At 36.3% G+C, this 20,628-nt stretch overlaps 1 protein-coding gene across 1 annotated transcript; it reads left to right on the top strand.

Annotated features, from left to right (window-relative positions):
* Positions 1-1,161: 1,161 nt before the first annotated feature.
* Positions 1,162-20,628, top strand: LOC143740804 (dynein axonemal intermediate chain 1-like). The gene is made up of 16 exons (XM_077232854.1): positions 1,162-1,274; positions 2,529-2,585; positions 2,713-2,826; positions 3,475-3,522; positions 3,699-3,752; positions 3,949-4,033; positions 4,145-4,262; positions 4,351-4,394; positions 4,483-4,733; positions 5,376-5,465; positions 5,550-5,631; positions 5,834-5,910; positions 9,572-9,723; positions 10,942-11,041; positions 16,214-16,396; positions 20,416-20,628. Exons 1-16 carry the CDS (start codon positions 1,236-1,238, stop codon positions 20,494-20,496), a joined length of 1,575 nt encoding a protein of 524 aa, XP_077088969.1. The 5' UTR covers positions 1,162-1,235; the 3' UTR covers positions 20,497-20,628.

The following is a 20,628-nucleotide window of genomic DNA, read 5'->3' as shown; positions in this document are numbered from 1 at the left end:
ACATGCACAGCGTAATTATTTATATTTTATGTTGGTTGGAATTCTGAACGGACCGCCACTGCAGACCTCTTTGCGTGATCACGAAGGTAGGCTAATGGCTGAATCGGAATTTATAAGCAAGATCACGGATCAATAGCCTAATACAGCCCAGTTGTGCTAAAATAAACATCATGAGACATCCCTCATCAGATAAAAGCCGCTAAAGCCAGTGCTACTACCCATTCGAACCGATTGGAACTAAGCTTTTCCCTCCAAAAAAACCCCTAAAAATATAAGTAATATACAGTATTTCGTTGTCACCCTGCCTCTCCAAATGGAAAACTGACATTAACTAAATGCAATGCAGTAACAGCTGAAAAAGTTATTGGGTGTGTGTTTTATTTTATATTTACCGTTCAATAATGTAATCGCTGCTGTCTGTCCCATAGAAGAACATGACAGCCAGCGTATGTTTTGGAACTATTGGGGCTTACATGAACCACGTGACAGCCATTGCAATCACTGGAGGTGCGTTCCATTTGACAGGGTCCCTACGCAGTGTTCACTGCTCCCTACTCCCTGAACACGGTACATCAGTTGAAGTGGACTTCGCTGACAATAATCACTCATTTGGAATGCCCTGCAACGTCATCAAAGAAAGGCAACAACAGGGTCAAGCAGATTATGATATAACTGAATAAAATTTTGTAATTTACTTTCCTTTCTAATTTAAAATCATATAATAGGCCTAAAGATACATTAATCACCCCAACCGTTCATAAATACTCTAGTTTGTATAATAATAACAATATTTATGAATACTCAATGCATACGTAAACTATGAGCCGTTAGAAATTTAAATTTAAAATCTCTTCCAACGGCTCTGCTCTATGGTTAGTTCAGACTGGTGACGCGATGGTTGATTTTCGCTCTCCACTTCCTGTGAAGTGATGTATCGATGTTCCCTTATTCCCTACGCCGTTTGCAGTGCCCTTCGAACAGAACATGTTCATTCCCTTCGGATTGGAATCTCACTTAAGATGGCGAAATACCCTGTGAAGTCCACCTCGCAGTCCACTTACGGTCGAATGGAACGCACCTTGGGTTTGAGGCGAATATATTATTATGCGCATGGACATCACGCACGCTGCCATGACAACGACTAACAAACACTGGCAGTTACAACCGTTAGCCGTTTCAAAGCAGTAGCCTAATTGTTTGGTAAATTTATAAGATAAAATAAGAAAAAAAGAAAAATGCCCGTTCCTCAAAAAGAAGCAGTCAATTCTGAACCGGTATGTTATGTTAACGATATTACAGCGAATGCAAATTTGTAGTCAAACGAAAATACTGTAGGCAGATAGATGGGCACGACATTAGATTAGGCTAACGTTAACGCTTGTCTTGGACAAGTGGGTTTTTTGAAGGGGCAAGTGAAAGAGAATTTTACTTAACTTTAATGACAAAAAATAACTAAGAAGCATCGAAACGCGAGAATGATTTAGATTTTTTATTACATTAAATGTAGCTAAACAGCGATTGATAAGGGATAACGTTAGTGTATTTCTTCTAACAAGGTCGCATTGTTGAGGCTGACTGCCTGTCTCAGTGAGAGACTTTCGTCTAGAAATTAAAGCAAAATAGCATAACAGCACACACAATAAACATACTGTGGTAAAAAAAAGAAGTTATTTTTATCTGTAACATATGATATAGTTAACAAAACACAAATAAGGGAGCTGTTCTGCTGAATATCATCACAATTGCAAATGTTACATTTAATTTATAGTTCAATAAATAAGAAATAAATAACAATTAACTTATTTAATAGTAAATTACTTTCATTTTTAGACACAATATTGACTGTTTGTGTTCTATTTCACCGACGAAAATAGTCCCGAAGGAAAAAATTCAGCCCTGCGTTTTGAATGTTTCGGCATTTAAACGAATCGTTTGAATGAATGACTCAATGACTCACTCATTAGACGGTCACTTGCCGCCACCTATTGGCAGTTGAGTTTCATGTTTAAAGCATCATTGCATCTTTTATTTGTATATTCAAACATTTATTTAAAACATCAGTCTCATAACATTATTTACTGCATTTGTAATTTTTTAGTTTAAATAATTTAATTTGATTGAACAGCCCTATAGTGTCTTATAAATGAATTTATTGATTAAATGTAAGAATGTGATATGAAAGAGGATGCATTCATTTACTAAGGCCAATAAAATGAAATAAGAAATAAAAAGATTTATAATTTATAAAGGTAAATAACGCCTTGGGGTGAATGCAAATGTCACAAATATGCAGATTTAAGTAGGCTATGTAAACTCAGATAGAACACTGATGAGAATATTGCTTCAGAATAAATTATATTTACACCACCAAAAATACTCTGACAATTAAGAAAGGGAGTGATGTACTTGTCCAAAGGACAAGCACATGACAAGGCTTAATGTTGAGCCCAGAAGACTTTGTAGGTTTTTTGTATTTTCAGTTTATGCATAACCAACTGCATTTTGCTTTTTTAAATTATGTTTTGCAGGACGTAGCTTGTAAACCCAAGCCTCTTTATGCAAACTTCTCAGCTAATACCAGTCGGGTGAGAAAATCTTGCTGGTAAATTATTTTGAGGAACTTTTGTGGTATACCTGCATAAAACGGAACTATGCTTGTATTATTGTGAATACGGACATGTTCAATGTTAGCATGACCTGCTCTTTCTGCAGTCAGAAATCTATGATTTTTACCAAGAGGAACTTAAGAGGCGGGAGACAAATAAAAATAAGGAAGAACGCCCTATCCTAGATGAGGAGGACGGGGAGTATGACGAGGAGACTCAGGTGGACTTTGTTTTTACAAAATGTATGATTAGCCTATGATATTATGATATGCTATTATGAGAAGAAATTCATAATGCAACACTGAACCCAGCAGAACAAGGTGTGATCAGTCAGAGTAGTGATGGGAAGTCTGATTCTTTTTCACAAACTGATTATTTTAGGATAGTTTGTGAGAAACCAAAAACCACAAAGAAACATACATCTCGCCCTTAATTCAAGTCAACTGCTCGGTTCACGCAGAGTAACAATAGCTAAAAATGATTTGGCAAAAGCCGGCTTCATACAATAAAATAAAATCTTTTCTTTACAGTCTATGGTTAAGAATAGGTGTATAAATGTTGGCTGGGCTGCTATGTTTCTTTCTCTCTCTTCATTACAGTAAAAGGTCTACAACAGGTCATCTATTAGACAAAAAAATATATATTTTGTGAAGTTTTGATAAATTTGCCAATGTCTTAACAGTATTTTTTATGTGAAAAAACACAGTTCCTTTAAAAAGAATTGCATTTTATGATTATTCACAGTTAAATGTTTTTCATGTTGTTTTACATTGGAAAATGTACAGTCTATTTCTGTAATTTTAGACATTTTTCGTATTTACAGGAAATATCTGTAAAACAAAATAACAATTATTATTATTTTTTACAGTGCACAGCTAAGGGAGAAGACTGGTACTGGCAGGATTCAAGTGACGAAGTGTGTAAACCTTCGGACCTGTGATCTCACTCTACCTAATGTCACATTATAGTGATGTTGGGATGATTATTTATACATGTTTATTGTCTTATTTAGTTCAGACTTTTCATCCAGTTAAAATTAATGCTTTGTCACATATCTTTCACAATGGATTTAACATGTCTTTTGTCCTGTAGGAGGAGGCACCGGCTTCTGCAGAGCCTTCAGGTCTTCGGAATTTTACGTATAAAGTGTGTAAACCTGAAGAGAACCTGTGGTCTGTGGTCAACATAATGTCACATTATAAGGATGTTGTGATGATTATTTATCCATGTTTCTTGTGTTCAAAAGTGATCAAGAAAATGATTTGTCTTATTTAGTTCAAGAGTGTGATTGATTTGTTTAAAAGGTTAGTTAAAGGGAAAAAATCCCCTCTTGTGCTTCCAGAAACATGACATATCCCAACTAGCTCATGCAGTCAAGATGATGGAGCGTGCAGTGGTTCAAAATATATATGAAGACATTACAGATGGTATATAGAGAAAACATTTCTTTTCACTGCTACACCTTTTATTTTGGATTACTGACGGATGGACAAACACAACAAATAAAAATGTTTAACGGTTTTATATCCCAATCACAGATTTTCTGTACTTTGAGGATCCCGCTGATGAATTTCGAGGAGAGAAGGGCACTCTTCTCCCGCTTTGGAAATTCCAGTATGATAAAGCTAAAGGTCTGTCTGTGACTGCCCTCTGCTGGTGAGTTTCATACTTTATTAAAACAATGTTTTTTTGAGTAAAATAGGAAGCTCTTCTTTGAGTGACGTTTGTATTCGTTAATTTTTAGGAGTACTGAATACAATGATTTGTTCGCTGTTGGTCTTGGGTCATGTAAGTTTACTATTTACTCTGAGAGAAAACCTTAGACAAGTAATCATTTGTAAGAGACTCTGAAGTGTGTTTCATCTTACCCCTCAAGATGGATATACTCACGAGGATCGTGGTGGCATGCTTCTCTTTTACACCCGGAAGATGCACACTTACCCAGAATTCATCTTTAACACAGACTCAGGCGTAATGTGCATAGACATCCACAAACAACTGTCCGACCTGGTGGCTGTGGGTTTGAATAATGGCTGTGTCGCAGTGTACAGCCTGCTGGAAAAGAGTAAGCAGGCCATTTATAAAAGCACAGCCAGCTCCGGGAAACACAAAGGCCCTGTGATGCAGGTATGGATGAGGATATGACCATAGAGTCATGGGTAAAATAATAACGGTAAACCATCACTACCTATGATATGAAAATGGAGCTGTATGGTCAATACAACGGTCGGAATAGAATACTACTCTTACTAGTTCTGTAATATGAACTATATGCAGTACTGTATACTGTGTTTTTGCAGTATGCACTATTATTTTTTAAATATACTTGTATACACTACTGTTCAAACTTTTTTTTCTGACAGATTATTTTAATCAAAGAATCCTGAATTTTTTTTTATCATAGTTTCCACAAACAACTGATAAGCAGCACAACTGTTTCCAACACTGATAATAAAAATAAATGTTTCTCAAGCACCAAATCAGCAAATTAATATTAATATTGATTTCTGAAGGATCATGTGTGTGACACTGAAGTGATGCCTATTTAAATATAATAATATTTAACTGTACTTTTGATCAAATCAATGCAGCCTTGGTGAGCATAAGAGGCTTTTTAAACATTCAAATATCTTATCGACCCCAATCTTTTGAATGGTAATGTATTTAAATAAAATCAAATACAGATTTTAATTCAGTGCTTGAATAGTTTTTGTGATTGTTGGTTGATAAAAAAAGTCTTGGCTCTGTGTTTCATTGTCTTCGTTACAGGTAAAGTGGCAGGAAGATCATTTGGACAGTAATCACAACTTCATCTCTGTGTCCGCTGATGGACGAGTGGTGTCTTGGACACTAAGAGAGGTACAGAAGGAAATATCTAAGTGTTGATTCTAAAACAAGTCATTATTGTAAGAGGTTAATTGATGCCAATCATTTGGATTTCAGCATGAACTAGTCTTCACAGACATCATCAAACTCCCAGCCACGGACAAAGTTCCTGATGACCTTAGGGATGTCATTGCTACAGGTATGGATGGACCACCTTACTTTATTTGTTATAAACGCATACATACAAGGGAGCTTCTAACAGCTCTATTTATGTTCATATCTGTTTTTAGAAATCACACAGAAACAGTTAAAATGTCAAATGCAATAAAGGTGCTAATGGTGTAAAAATCACATGCACCAATGTATTATCCTCACTGAAGATATTTTCTCTGTGGTTCTAGCTGGAACATCTTTGGACATTCATAAACAATATGACTGGTTTTTCCTTGTTGCCTCTCAATCTGGAACAATTTACAAGGTCAGTCGTATACCATCACATCCAATATGATAATTTACACCAAGGTCAGTCATACAATCATTCAGCCAAACATTGTTTTTATATACAGTATATATACTGTATATATCGCATTAACAAATGCCCTGTGAACATCTGCAGTCTTGAGTCATTTAGCATTTAAACTATATATTTTTTACAGACCTGACAGTTTTGTTTCTTATCTCATACCACGCTCTGGTCTGTAAAACTTGTTTTGTTCTAAATTACAAACATCACAGGCAAAACTTATGTTCTTCTTTAAAATTTTCACTGCTACTGACTCCAACATCAATACTGTAACCTAACCTTAACCCACACCCTGACCTTAAAAGAAAACTTTCTACTTTATTTACTTTTTACACACACATTTGCCATGTGCATGAATTATAAAAAATAAGTATCTATGTGACATGCAACAGCCATTAAAGCTAAACAGATGCTTGCAGATTTTCTTTTTTAAGTTTTATATATATTATGTACACGTATATATTTTTAATAAAGATAAGGTTAAAAAAGTTGCTAAACAGATGCTGCAGGATTTATGCTTTAAACTTGATGGGTCGTGCTTGGTGGATCGAACAATCTCCAGAGCAGCACAAAACTATGGAGGACCAAACCTGCAGAAATTAATAAATGAATAAATAAACAAATAAATATGCGAATAAATGTAAAAATAAATAAATAAATGACTATTTATACTTTTATTTCCTTATTTATGTATAATTATATTTTTTCCACATTTATTTATTTTTTCATTTATTTATTTATGCATTTATTTATTTTCAATTGTATTTATTTTCACATTTATTTATGTATATATGTATTTATGTCTACATTTATTTATTTATACATTTATTTATTTATACATTTATTTATTTATAGATTTATTGCTCTAGTATGCTAATGAGGGGGGCTTGTTTTACCTAAGACATAGCAATCGATCTCAGAGTGGCAGTGCTGAAGCATTGAGGCCACAGTGACACCTTGTGGTGTGACCAAACAATTTGCAAGAGGTTTGTGGACGTGACTTTACAGGTGTCACAGGAAATAAATGACTTAGAATCTTATAACACGGTTTATGTCCTTTAATATGCCCTAACTGTATATACTTGACACGGAAGCGCGTCAAAATTATCCACCATTAACCACATTTTATGACATGCATTGTAGATCCGTACACAGAAGCTAACTGCATTTTTAATGTGGCCTATTTTCCAAAAACAATGTTGACAGCAACAAACTTTTCCATAAAGAGGTAAATAAGGTAAATAAAGAGAAAATAAATAAATGAATTAAAAATATTATAATTTAAATAATTGAAAGAACAACATTATAGTATTACAACATTACAATTATAATATTTTAAGTCATTCATTTATTTTCTCTTCCTTGCCTTTCATGGTTGTAAATATGATTTGAGACTTCATTGCTTTATTGTAATTTGCAACTATGTCGGCCTTTTGAGAATTGTAAAAAAATACAATTTTGTTAATAGCCTATTGTTTGTTCAATGCCTATTTTGTATGTAAATTGGTTTATTTCTCAAAAAAAAAAACTTTGTTCCGCCACCTCGCAAACAACAAAATTAATAAATAATTGCCCAATTAAAAATGGTGTAAAAAAGCCTATGTATGTGATAATTTTATTATATAACATAATATGATACACTAGCACACGGGAAGAGTGTTGAAAAATAGGCTACTATTTCTTTATTTTTTGCTGTTTCTTCAGAAAAAGAAAAAAAGTTCCAAACTCCACAGAACCGATGCGACTCTAAGCAACACGTGGTGTTTTCTTACTGAACGAATCAGTAGCCTATTTGAACGAATCGTCTGAATTAATGATTGAACTCACTCGTTAAGACGGTGGCCTACTGGCTGTTTTAGTTTCATACTTAAAAGTATAATTTCATCGATTCTATCATTAAATATTTTAATATTCAAAATATTATATTAAAAAATGAATCTCATAACATTGTTTACGCAACTGTAATTGCACTGTAAATGCATCCATGGCTCCTCTGCATTAACAGTCTGTGTAAATAATATCTAATGCCATTCAGAGTCAGCGTCAGTCCCACATCTGCAGTGTGAAGATGGATTTTGTTGAAACTGATTTTACTGGTGATAGTAGTGCCTTATTAACTGAATTGATCAGTTAAACTTAAGGACTTATAGGCTACATGATGATGCATATAGCCTATAATAAGGTTTTTTTAAAATGCCCCAGGAAATCAATTTATAGCGGAAATATCACCTCTTTATGGAAAAGTTTGTTGCTGTCAAAATTTTTTTTGGAAGATAGGCTACATTAAAAATGCAGTTAGCTTCTATGTACGGATCTACAATGCATGTCATAAAATTTGGTTAATAGTGGATCATTTGAACGCGCTTCCGTGTCTGTTATCTGCGGATTATCTGTTCATGTTTGCCCAGACATTTTAGAAATCCCGACCTGCTGATGTTTTATGGCCATGTCCGGAATAAAGAGTAGGCCTATGTATGGTAAACCTATATAGCTATATACAGTTAGGGCATATTAAAGGACATAAACCGTGTTATAAGATTTTGGCTTTATTTCCTGCGTGACATGTAAAGTCACGTCCACAAACCTCTTGCAAATTGTTTGGTCACACCACAAGGTGTCACTGTGGCCTCAATGCTTCAGCACTGCCACCATAGATATCATATAGAGACTAGATGCCCTATTGGCCGCTGTGGCGCAAGAAATGCGGCCGCCATATTAAGCAGGTCATACTCCTATTTGCGTTGCATAGCAGCAGTAGATTTCAGAGCACTGTGCAGTATATTCCTGCTCAAATCGGCGGACCATCACTCGGGGATTACTTTACACAAGTAAGATTTAACATTTAACATTACCGTACTATTAGTTGTATTTTGTGAACAAAATATTCAATGTGTCCTGTATCGTAGCTACGTGTATGACCTTTGCAGCAAAAAAACCCGCTTGAAAATCAGTTCGGTATTCAGTGAGATATGATTGATTAAATGGGCTGGCAGCTCATTGCACCTGCCAAACAGATTACACTGAGCGGAGCGGGTGACCGGTTTAAGATGGCGGCCCCACGGCTCGTCCGCGCCAATAGGCAGTAGTGGTCGATAGGGCGTCTATCTATATGATGTCTATGACTGCCACTATGAGATCGTTTGCTATGTCTTAGGTAAAACACGCCCCCCTCATTAGCATACTAGAGCAATAAATGTATAAATAAATAAATATATAAATAAATAAATGCATAAATAAATAAATGTATAAATAAATAAATGTAGACATAAATACATATATAAATGTGAAATAAATAAAATTGAAAATAAATAAATATGGAAAAATATAATTATACATAAATAGGGAAATAAAAGTATAAATAGTCATTTATTTATTTATTTTTACATTTATTCGCATATTTATTTGTTTATTTATTAATTTATTCATTTTTAATTTCTGCAGGTTTGGTCCTCCATACAAAACAAACAAAACAAAAAAAATTATGTGGATCACTTTTCACCAACAGATAATTAAGCAGTATAACAGGAGAAAGAGTGTTGTTGTATAAAACATTATTTTTTTCATGGTAATTTAATTTTACCAATAATGATTTTTTGTGTTTGTATTTCACTCACAGGGTTCTAAATACATTTCTAGCACTTTCCTAGATGCGTATGATGCACACTTCCTTATGAGTGTGCAGTGTGTGAGGTGGAATCCCTTCTATTCCAACGTCTTCATCTCCTGCGGCTTGGACTGGATGGTGAAAATTTGGGATGAGAGAATTAAGTATGAGCACTTATTCCCTGTAGCACTATATCTACAGCAGCCTTTTCCACCTCTAAAGCTTATCCTTCAGTTGTCTTAATTTAAAATGTCTTAATTGTAAATTTGACAAATCAATTAGACTGTCTCTGTTCCGCAAAAAGACACCTTTGAGTTAATAATAATGAATGAATCTTTCTCTTGACTGCACATTTTGTGTATGTGTTAGTAGACAGACACATTCAATTTACAAATGACTATGTCACTCTTGCATTAAAAAAATCTGGATAAGCAATTAGAAGTGTGTTCATATATTACAAGTTGACCGAATAGATTTTACAGTAGACTTTTCAGCATCCTGTGACACCACAGACAACTATTTTGACTTGCCCCTCAGTTTGTGAAATCAAATACAGATTGTTTACATGACTGCATTTACAATGAAAGTCTGGGGCAAGTTGTTTAGAAGCTTGTTGTATTGTTAATGCACTTACATTACCATTCAAAAGTTTTATTTTCTTGAAAGAAAGAAATAGTTGAACTCAGCAAGTATGCATTAAATTGATCTCTAGTAAAGAAATGTATAATGTTACAGAAGATTTCTATTTCAAATAAATGTTTTTTTCCCTCATCAAATAATCTAGAAAAAAAATGTATCACAGCTTCCACAAAAATACGTGGTGGTAGTATAACCGTTTCAACTGACTAACAAATCTTACTTGAGCACAAAATCAGCATATTAGATTGATTTCTGAAGTATCATATAACACTGAATACTAGAGTCATGGCCACTGAAAATTCAGCTTTGCCATCACAGGAATAAATATATATAACTTTCCATGTATATTAATTTTCCCTTACTAAAATAAATGTGTTATTTGATCTGTTAAGTTGACAGTTGATCACCTTAGTCTCATGTTAACAGCTCTAAGAGAGTGGCAGGCGGCTCCCTGCTCAGACATGGGCAGTGATATGAAGAGTATTGCCAGGTCTGGTGCTCAGACAAATGCCAGGAGATAAATTCATCTGTCACCTCAAAATGAGAAGAAGACTTCTTTCATTTGAATTATGTGGAACTATTGATTCAGACCCCCTTCTCTTTTTTCTTACTGATTGTGACAGTCTTGCCCGGGGAAGTCCTGATGAGGTTTTTAAAGATGTCTCACTGTTATATTGTTTTGACCGAATAGTAGCTTATCTGAAGTATTCTACTATTCCAGTAACAATACTTGTCTCTTCCAGGTCTCCTGTGTTCACCTTTGATCTGAGAGCTGATGTGACAGATGTGGCCTGGGCTCCATACTCCTCCACTGTCTTTGCTGCTATCACCACTGATAGAAAGGTAAACAGCCAACCGACCCCTCTAATACAAACACTGTAGGAGCCAAATGTAATTTGTTCCACCACTAGATGGCAGTGTGCATCAGTGGTGCAGGTGAAAGCAACACCTGTTCCATCACATGGTATTTAAACTGAGTTGGGTTGAATCAGAAGGGACAGGTGGTGGGAATCTATGGTTCTTACCATAGAAAGTAATGCAATGTAAAACCTCTGTAACATCTCAAATGGACAACTGTTCAAACGGATATCGCTGTGTGCAGTGTTTTATGTGTGAAGAACACCTTTCCACCTGTCCTGGGCTTAAGGAAAGCCACTACACAAGTAAGAACCTCTCTCGGACTAAGGGGGTATCGTTTGGAATTGAGTTTCTTGTGCATTGGAATGGACGGTGGAATTCTGTGAATGAAAAAGGGTTTGACTGGCGCATATGGCAGAGTGAGTGACTACTACTGGGTTGTGGATCGCTTACCTGATGTGTTGCAGTCTTTAGTCTAAAACTGAACAGAGTGTTTATGCTTCAAGCTTGTACATGGGGAGAAATTCTCAGAAGCTCTACGAAACGGCAGTGAGTGAACTTCTTCTTTGAGCGATATTCATCACATTATGAGATCTGATACAGGAAGAAGTTTGAATCGCGGCCTGAGTCCGAATGATTATGTTCTTCTACAATCAACAATACTTTCAGCTTGTTGCATGTTGTGTTGAAGTGGATCTCACTTTGTTCAGTATTATTATCTTCGCTTTGTGGCTTATTGAACGTGCATTAAAGGGAACGCGCATGTGTGCGCAATAAGCGTCATTGGAGAAATGAATGATGATGATGAATTCACAAGCGAAAAGGATGATGTCGATCTTATTGAAAGTAGTTCAGTGCATGGCAATGCGTTTACTGCGAGAAACTGTCAGACAATGATGTTACCATGTCCAAAAATGACCAACAGTTCATGGAAATAATGGAAACCACAATCAAGTTTGAGGAGGGTAATTATTGTATTGACTTACCTTTTAAGTCTCCTGATGTTATCATGCCAAACAACCGTAGTGTTGCAGAACAGCGTGTTCTGGGTCTACAAAGGAAGTTTAATAGAAATCGAGAATATCAGCAGGAGTATACATCTTTTCTGTCTGACGTTATTGACAAAGGATATGCAGAGGTACTGCCACCTCACCAGTTGAAACGAGAAGATGGTAAGATTTGGTACATACCACACCACAGTGTGTATCATCTGAAAAAGAAAACTCTAAGAGTATTGTTCTATTGTGGTGCAGTGTTTAAAGGAATCTCTCTGAATGGTCAGCTGCTGCAGGGTCCCTATCTCACCAATTCTCTGCTGGGAGTTCTCACAAGATTCAGACAGGAGCCTGTTGCTTTAATAGCTGATATAAAAGCCATGTTTCATCAGGTAAAGGTTTCTCAGAAACATTTGGACTTTCTGCGTTTTTTGTGGTATCCTAGTGGTGATGTTACACAGAACGCTATGGAATATAGGATGAAAGTTCATCTTTTTGGGGCAGTGTCCTCACCTAGCTGTGCTAATTATGCATTGAGGAGGATCGCACATGACCATCAAGCTCACTTTGATCCTTGTGTTCTGAATACAATACTTCAGAACTTTTATATGGATGACTGCTTAACATCTTTGCCTACAGAAGCTGAAGCACTCCATTTGGCTCAGAATCTCATTGCTGATTGTGCAAAGGGAGGATTTCAGCTGTCAAAATGGTTGAGTAATAGTCGTGTTGTAATGTCGTTCCAGAGGAATAGAGATCAAAGGTAATTAAAGAGCTTGACTTGGATAAAGATGATCTTCCAATGGAACGAGTACTCGGTTTGCATTGGTGCACTGAAAAGGATAAATTTACCTTTAGCTTATCCATAAAGGAGCATCCTCACACAAGACGTGGCATGTTGTCTGTGGTTAGTTCCATATATGACCCCTTGGGGTTTCTTTCCCCATTTACTCTGCCTGTAAAACAGGTGCTCCAAGAAATGTGCAAGTGCAACGTTGGCTGGGATGATAAGATTCCACAGGTCTTCTCTCAGCGATGGACAAGATGGCTGGCTAAATTGCACTGTATATCAGCACTGAAAGTAGACCGTTGTGTAAAGCCCAATCACTTTGGTCCATCCAAACACGCTCAGCTTCACCACTTCTCTGACGCCAGTGAAAATGGCTATGGGACCGTGTCATACTTGAGGTTGGTAAATAGTGAAAAAAGTAGTAGTGGCATTTATTTTAGGAAAATGAAGAGTTGCTCCATTAAAACAGATATCAATCCCGAGGTTGGAACTCACAGCTGCTGTTCTCGCTGTACGGGTTGATAGAATGCTAAAAAGGGAGTTGCAGATTCATTTGGATCCATCTGTATTCTGGACAGACAGCATGACTGTACTGAGATCTATTCAAAATGAAACCAAGCAGTTCCACACCTTTGTAGCAAATAGAGTGGCTGTCATAAGAGACTCAACAGCTGTTGTGCAATGGAGGCACATAAAGTCGAGTTTGAATACGGCGGATGAGGCATCTAGGGGTCTTGGTGCTGAAGAGTTTTTAGCATGTGAGAGATGGCTTAAGGGACCTGATTTTCTTTTGAAAGAAGAAGAATGGCCCAAGTCCAACATGAATCTGTTATCAATACCTACCGATGACCAGGAAGTTAAGGTGGAATACACTGCACAGGCCTTTGCCTGTCAGGTTTCAAAGTCTCCTACCAGGCAGTTCTTCAGCTATTTTTCTGATTTTGCAAGACGTAAAACCTCTGTAGCATGGATGCTCAAGATCAAGGAAATGCTTATGCAGCTTGTGAAACAGAGGAAGGCTTTACAGGCATCTACTTGTGCAAAGGACGTTCCAAAAAATGAAGATAATAGATCTCATGCAACAAGAAAGATGAAGGCTAAAATGGATGGCAAAACATTGACTGCTGATGATCTCATGAGAGCGGAAACTGTTATCATTCAGTATTGTCAACAAGAGAGATTTTCTGATGAGATTATTGCATTGAAGGCAGGGGCTACTGTCAAGAAAAAGAGTGACATCTTTCGGCTTGATCCAGTGCTGGAAAATGGTCTTTTGAGAGTAGGAGGTAGACTTGCTAAGGCTGCCATGCCTGAGGAAGAAAGACGTCCAGTTATATTGTCTAAAGATCAGGCTGTTTCTCAACTTATCTTGAAGCACGTGCATCAGCAATTGGGCCATGCAGGAAGAAATTATATGATGGCATTTCTGCGTAAGCGTTACTGGATAACTAACGCTGATTCTGCTTGTCGGAAAATAATCTCTGACTGTGTCATATGTCGTCGCCTTCAAGGAAAGGTGGGAGAGCAAAAAATGTCTGACTTGCCAGCAGAGAGAGTTTTACCCGATTTACCCCCATTTACAAGTAGCTTTACCGTAGGAGATATTGTTGCTATCATGGATCCTGTAGCTCCTCGCGGCTCCTGGTTGATGGGAAGAGTAATTAAAACCTATCCTGATAAAAATGGATTTGTTTGATCAGTCCAACTGAAGAAAAAAACAGGACAGTTGGATTGGCCTGTGTCCAAAATCTGTTTACTACTAGAAGCTGAGCACTGAAGCAGAATTGGAATTCACATACAAGGACATTTATGGCTCCCTATGTATATGTTGTTTAATTGTGAATTTACATTCTTACAATTATGGGGCCGGTGTGTAGGAGCCAAATGTAATTTGTTCCACCAGTAGATGGCAGTCTGCATCACCTATATACTTATAACGCTTGTATATAGGGCATAGAATAAGTAAAAATAAAAATCACAAGTTAACACCACTAACAAGGCTCAAAATAACCCCACACTAACACGGTAGCATAATTAGGGTCTCTACCTGCAAACCGAAGCATTGAGAACTTTGTAAATGTACCGACAGTTTAATAAGAAGATACTTTATAAAGTATAACCACGAACGCCGTGCTACGTGCTGGTCGACAGTCACAGTTCAGCTCACGTAGCACGGCGTTCGTGGTTCGACTGGTCGAGACTGTTTTCCAAAGATGGCTCCTGCTTGTATACGCGAAGTGTACTGACTTTATAAAGTACCTTCTTATTAAACTCTCTGTACATTAACAAAGTTTTTACTGCTTCGATTTGCAGGTAGGGACCCTCATTATGCTTCCAAGTTAGTGTGGGGCTATTTTGAGCCTTGTTAGTGGTGTTGGCTAGCGATTTTTATTTTTACTTATTCTATGCCCTATATACTAGCGTTATAAGCTCATCTGTGGTCAAACTAAAACTAAAGCTAAAACTGGGTACATTCAATTATCATGAAAATGCATCCCAGAGAACGGTCGACTCTGTACCCATGTGTTATTTACTCCTAGGTTCATTTTTGGCCGGAATTGTCCTTTAAAGCACATTTTTCATGATAATGATTGCTAATGAAACACAGTAGCAGGTAGAAGACAGTGGGACGTCTTTCCAACGGCGCTTGACTGCATCAAGCTGCAGCACACACGCACACTCACACTCTGCTTGTGCGAGTAAAACATACATACTCAATAAAAAATAAAAATAAAACATAAAACCAAAAGTTAAATGTCAGTCAGGTCCCGCCAGAAACTAAATAACTGTTATTGTGATCATTAGTGCAATCAAAAATAGTACTTTCCTGCTCTTAAAATAGTAGATATCTATCCTCCCATGGAAACTAAAGGAGCGTCTGTTGTAAGTAAATAAGAAAGTAAATAAAGATTAAAAAACAAAACGTTTTTTTAGCCTAATTTTTGTAAAAGAACAAAGAGAAAAGGGTTCAGGACATAACAGAGGCCTAATTTGAACTGTTGCATAATGACAACGAGCATGTGTCATGAGCATGTGTGCTACCATCTGCTCTATTGCTCTGATATTGACTTTAAATGTAATCCTACCTGATCTGGCTTGATTTGGACTTCCCTCTGTCTTCCTCAAGTCATTCTAAATGTGACAGATGCACAACCGCAAATATACTTTATATGTATTAATTGTAAATTATGTATACATTTTTATTTAAATTTTACATATATTATCTTGCTTGCTGACACTCAGAGCCAAAGCAAGAGAATACATTATAGAGGTGCTAATGTCTGCTTCACACTGAAAACATAAAAACATAAACTGATACTACATTAATGACAAAGACTACAACTTCCTACTCCCCTTCTATTTCTTTCTCAGGTTCATGTGTTCGACCTCAGTGTCAACAAATATGAGGCTGTCTGCCAACAAATAGTGGTGTCAAGGAAGAAAAGGCCTGTGAAAATCGAATTCAACCCTGTCCATCCCATTATCATCGTGGGCGATGACCGCGGCCATGTCATCAGCCTCAAGCTCTCGCCAAACCTCCGCAAGAAGCCTAAGGTAAGTGATGCACTAATATTATGTATAGGCCTCCAATGAAATCACATGCTTAATTGATCAGTGCTGTTTCAATCACTGCTGTGCTGAATGCTTCATGTGCGGAATTGCTATATCTGGATCTTTGTAACTGCTTCAGACATGAATTTACAACACACACACAACCCACTGCAGTTCAACCCAGTTACTGAACGCCTCAGTTTAGCTAAGTGACATTTGATGAGAATGTTTCGGGAACACATTAACGTAGTGTATTGAACATAAATTTAAATATCATTTGTTTGCCAGGCAATAAAACATAGTCATTCCAGATGCAAATCAGTTAGAATGTACTGTGGGAAAAGGGCTTTCAGAACAAATAGATGCAGAGAAATAAATTATATGACTGAAGGTCCTTGAAGCTTTGCAGTGATTCCAGAGTGAACAAAGTCAAATGAATAATTCAGGTACCAAATCTACACTACTGTTGCAAAGTTTGGGCTCGCTAAGATTTTGTTTTTGTTTTTTTGTATAAGATGTTTTTGAAGAGGTCTCTTATGCTCACAATGCCTGCATTTATTTTATCAAAAATACAGTAAAAACTGAAATATTGTTAAATAAATGCAGAATTTAAAATAACTGTTTACTATTTTTTTAAATATATTTATATCAGAATCCATTACTCCAGTCTTCAGTGTACATGATCCTTCAGAAATCATTCTAATATGCTGATTGAATGCTCAAGAAATGTTTCTTATTATTATCTGTGCTGCTTAATATTTTTGGGGAAACTGTGATAAATATTTTCAGGATTCTTTGATGAACAAACTTCAAAAGAATAGCGTTTATCTGAAATATATATTTTTTGTAACTTTATAAATGTCTTTACTGCATGTCACTTTTGATAAATTTATGCACCCTTGCTGAACAAAAATATTAGATTTGTGTATACGTCATTTTTTTAAGCTAATGATATCAATAACCCTAGACAATTGTTTCATTCCATTAACAAACTGCTCAAATATGACAGTCTCTCAAATGTCCCTACTGACATTTGTAATAAGTTCCTTTATTTCTTCAGCTCGAAGATTGAGTGTATTCGTAAATGCATAATCACTACTCCTCCGTCTGTTTCTCTCCTTTAAATACTTCAGATTTTTCAGGTATCTCTCTCTCAAATTTCTCTACACTGGACATTCATTCTCTTAGCAATGAGGTTTCACAAATGAAAGCTGCCACTTCCATTGTTGATTGTTGATGACTTGTCTGTTTCCGTCATGTTTTGCTTCTCTATGTCCTGTTGTTTTGAGTATTATAAATTTAATATTGCTGCTGTAACCCCTGTACCTAAAAAATCTAACACAGACTTTAATAATCTTAATAACTTTCGACCCATTTCCAATCTTCCTTTCCTTGCTAAACTTTTAGAGCAAATTGTTGCTTACTGCAAACAATATTTTTGAACCCCTTCAATCTGGCTTCCATAAATTCCACAGCACTGAAACTGCATTAGTAAAGGTCACGAATGATTTGTTAATTGCTTCGGATTCTGGCTGTCTTTCAATTTTGACCCTTCTTGATCTCAGTGCTGCTTTTGACACAGTAGGTCACTCTCTTTTAATTAACCCCTAAAAGACTGTCTTTGGTGTTTCTGATACTGAACTAAACTGGTTTAAGTCATACCTTTCGGATCGAAAGCAGTTTGTTGTTATGGGTGGTTGCAGGTCTGAGGTTGGTGTGGTGCAATCTGGTGTTTCTCAAGGATCAATTTTAGGCCCTTTACTCTTTTGCATTTACATTTTTCCACTTGGTCAACTTTTAAGATTACTTGGTCTTAACTTTAATTTTTACGCAGATGATACATTACATACATTCAAAACCTGATGATAATGTGGCTGTTGCCTTTCTGTCTTATAAAAAAATTGGATATCTCGAAAATGTCTTTGTCTAAACAGTGACAAGACTGAGGTTATACTCATTGGTTCACCCCACCCGCTACGTAAAGCTGGGTCTTTAACTTTAAATGTGGATGGCTCTAATTTAGAGTTCCAAAAAAAATTGGGGGGTGATATTTGATGCTGATTTAACTTTTGATCCTCATATCCAGAATACAGTCAAAACATCTTTTTTAACCGTAGAAACGTTGCCAGACTACGTCCTATGTTGTCATTTCCGGTGGCTGAAAAATTAATTCACATTTTTGTATTTTTTCACATTAATTATTGCAACGCTCTACTTGCCGGGGTTTCAAAAGGAATAGAATAGGGATCACATCACTCCTATTTTGGAGTCCTTACACTGGCTCCCTGTCAGGTTTTGTGTTGATTTTAAAATTCTCATGCTTATTCAAAAGGCTTTGCATGGCCTGGCTCCACAATAGTTGTCAGAAATTTTAATCCCGTACATCCCAACGTGTGATCTCCGCTCCTCTGAAGCTGGTCTTTTAACTGTCCCACCGACCCGTTTAAGATCTATGGGTGAGAGGGCCTTCTCTTCATTTGCTCCAAGACTATGAAACTCTTAGGCAAGCGGAATCTGTAAGTATTTTTATCTGGATGTATGTCAGTTACATATAGGATTGATTTTAAAGTATTGGTATATAATATATATACATATAAATATAAATGGTATATAAATCATTCAATGGCCTAGGACCTCAATACATTGCAGATATGCTCACTGAATATAAACCCAACAGATCACTCAGATCATTAGGATCACATCAGCTAGAAATACCAAGGGTTCACTCTTAGGATCACATCAGCTAGAAATACCAAGGGTTCACTCTAAGCATGGCGAGTCTGCTTTTAGCTACTAAGCCAGCCGCAGCTGGAACCAGCTTCCAGAAGAGATCAGATGTGCTCCTACAGTAGACACATTCAAATCCAGACTCAAAACACATCTGTTTTGCTGTGCATTTACTGAATGAGCACTGTGCAACTGTCCGTCCGACTGTTTGCACTGTATTTTATTTTGTTTCAATTATTCTGATTTCTTTTGATTATTTTAATTTCTTCTATGTAAAGCACTTTGAATTACCATTGTGTATGAAATGTTCTATATAAATAAAACTTGCCTTGCCTATTTTTAAAGCTTCCATCAAAGTACTTTTTTAGGATAGATTTTATTTGATTACTTTAACTAATTTTTTTACTATACCATTTACTTCTGAAACTCTTTTGATAACATTTTATATTTGTATTGTATATTTTGAATCTACTTCTCTTTTATGAATGATTTTCTTTTATATTGTTATTTCTCTTTTATTTTTGTGAAGCGCTTAGAGATTTAACTTTTAAAGGTGCTTTTTAGGTGAAATAAAGTTTATTATTTTCATATTTCATATTTCATAAAGTTTATTAAAGACAGTCTGAATGTCTTTTTTTTTGCCTGTCATATTATTTCCTCTGTTGAATTCAAACAGAAACTAAGGCAAAGACTAGCATTTATCTGGAGTAAAAAACATCCTATCTTTCCCTAAATGCTTAAGTCCCTTTGATTGACTTAACTCACTCTCTCAAATTTTTTTCCCTAACAGCGCTCCCTGGTTAGGATTTGATGGATTCTATGAATATCTGTAACCTTGAGCTACTTATTAGAGCTCATGGAAGATCCTTCCACTACAGCTCTGTGGATATCTGAACATTAGCATTCTGCAGAGCAAATTTAGCAGATGTTCTTGCAGTGATTATCAGACTCATGATTGCTTAAATTTTGCCTAATGATTGACAGGAACTGAATTTCTCTGTTGAGAAGCTGGTCCGGTCTGGTTTGGTTTAGTTAATTACGCTGTTGGTATGGTCAGCAATACTAATGTCAGACAAATGTCATGTGAGATTAGAGTGAGTTCGCTACAGCACACAGAGGAAATAACACCTTGCTAACACCCCTCTCATTACCTCAGCCAGTCGAGATGGAAACATTTAAATGAGAGCTTCACACTGAGAAGTGTTTGTGATTGTTACTGGCAACCCTGGGTCAGTTCTCTCACTAACAGCAGCTGACTCAACTCATTCTCTTCATTTTTCTCTTTTGCTCTGCAGGACAAGAAGGGTCAGGAGTTGCCGACTGGGCCAGAGGTGGAAATAGCAAAGATGGAGCAACTGTTGAGCTTGGTGAGGTAGACTGAGGCACAGTAAAGACCAGGACGACAGCAATTACAAATTCACTAAAAACTGTAAAAAGTAAATAAATACATAAAAATAAATGCATGAATAAATAAAAATACATATACACATATATATTCTGACGTTAAA

Source organism: Siphateles boraxobius, unplaced genomic scaffold, assembly GCF_051911475.1.
Source record: "Siphateles boraxobius isolate OS27281-9 unplaced genomic scaffold, OSU_SipBor_1 18, whole genome shotgun sequence".
Taxonomy (NCBI): domain Eukaryota; kingdom Metazoa; phylum Chordata; class Actinopteri; order Cypriniformes; family Leuciscidae; genus Siphateles; species Siphateles boraxobius.
Note: the sequence above shows the minus strand (reverse complement) of the source record. Positions and strands in the feature narration are given on the sequence as shown.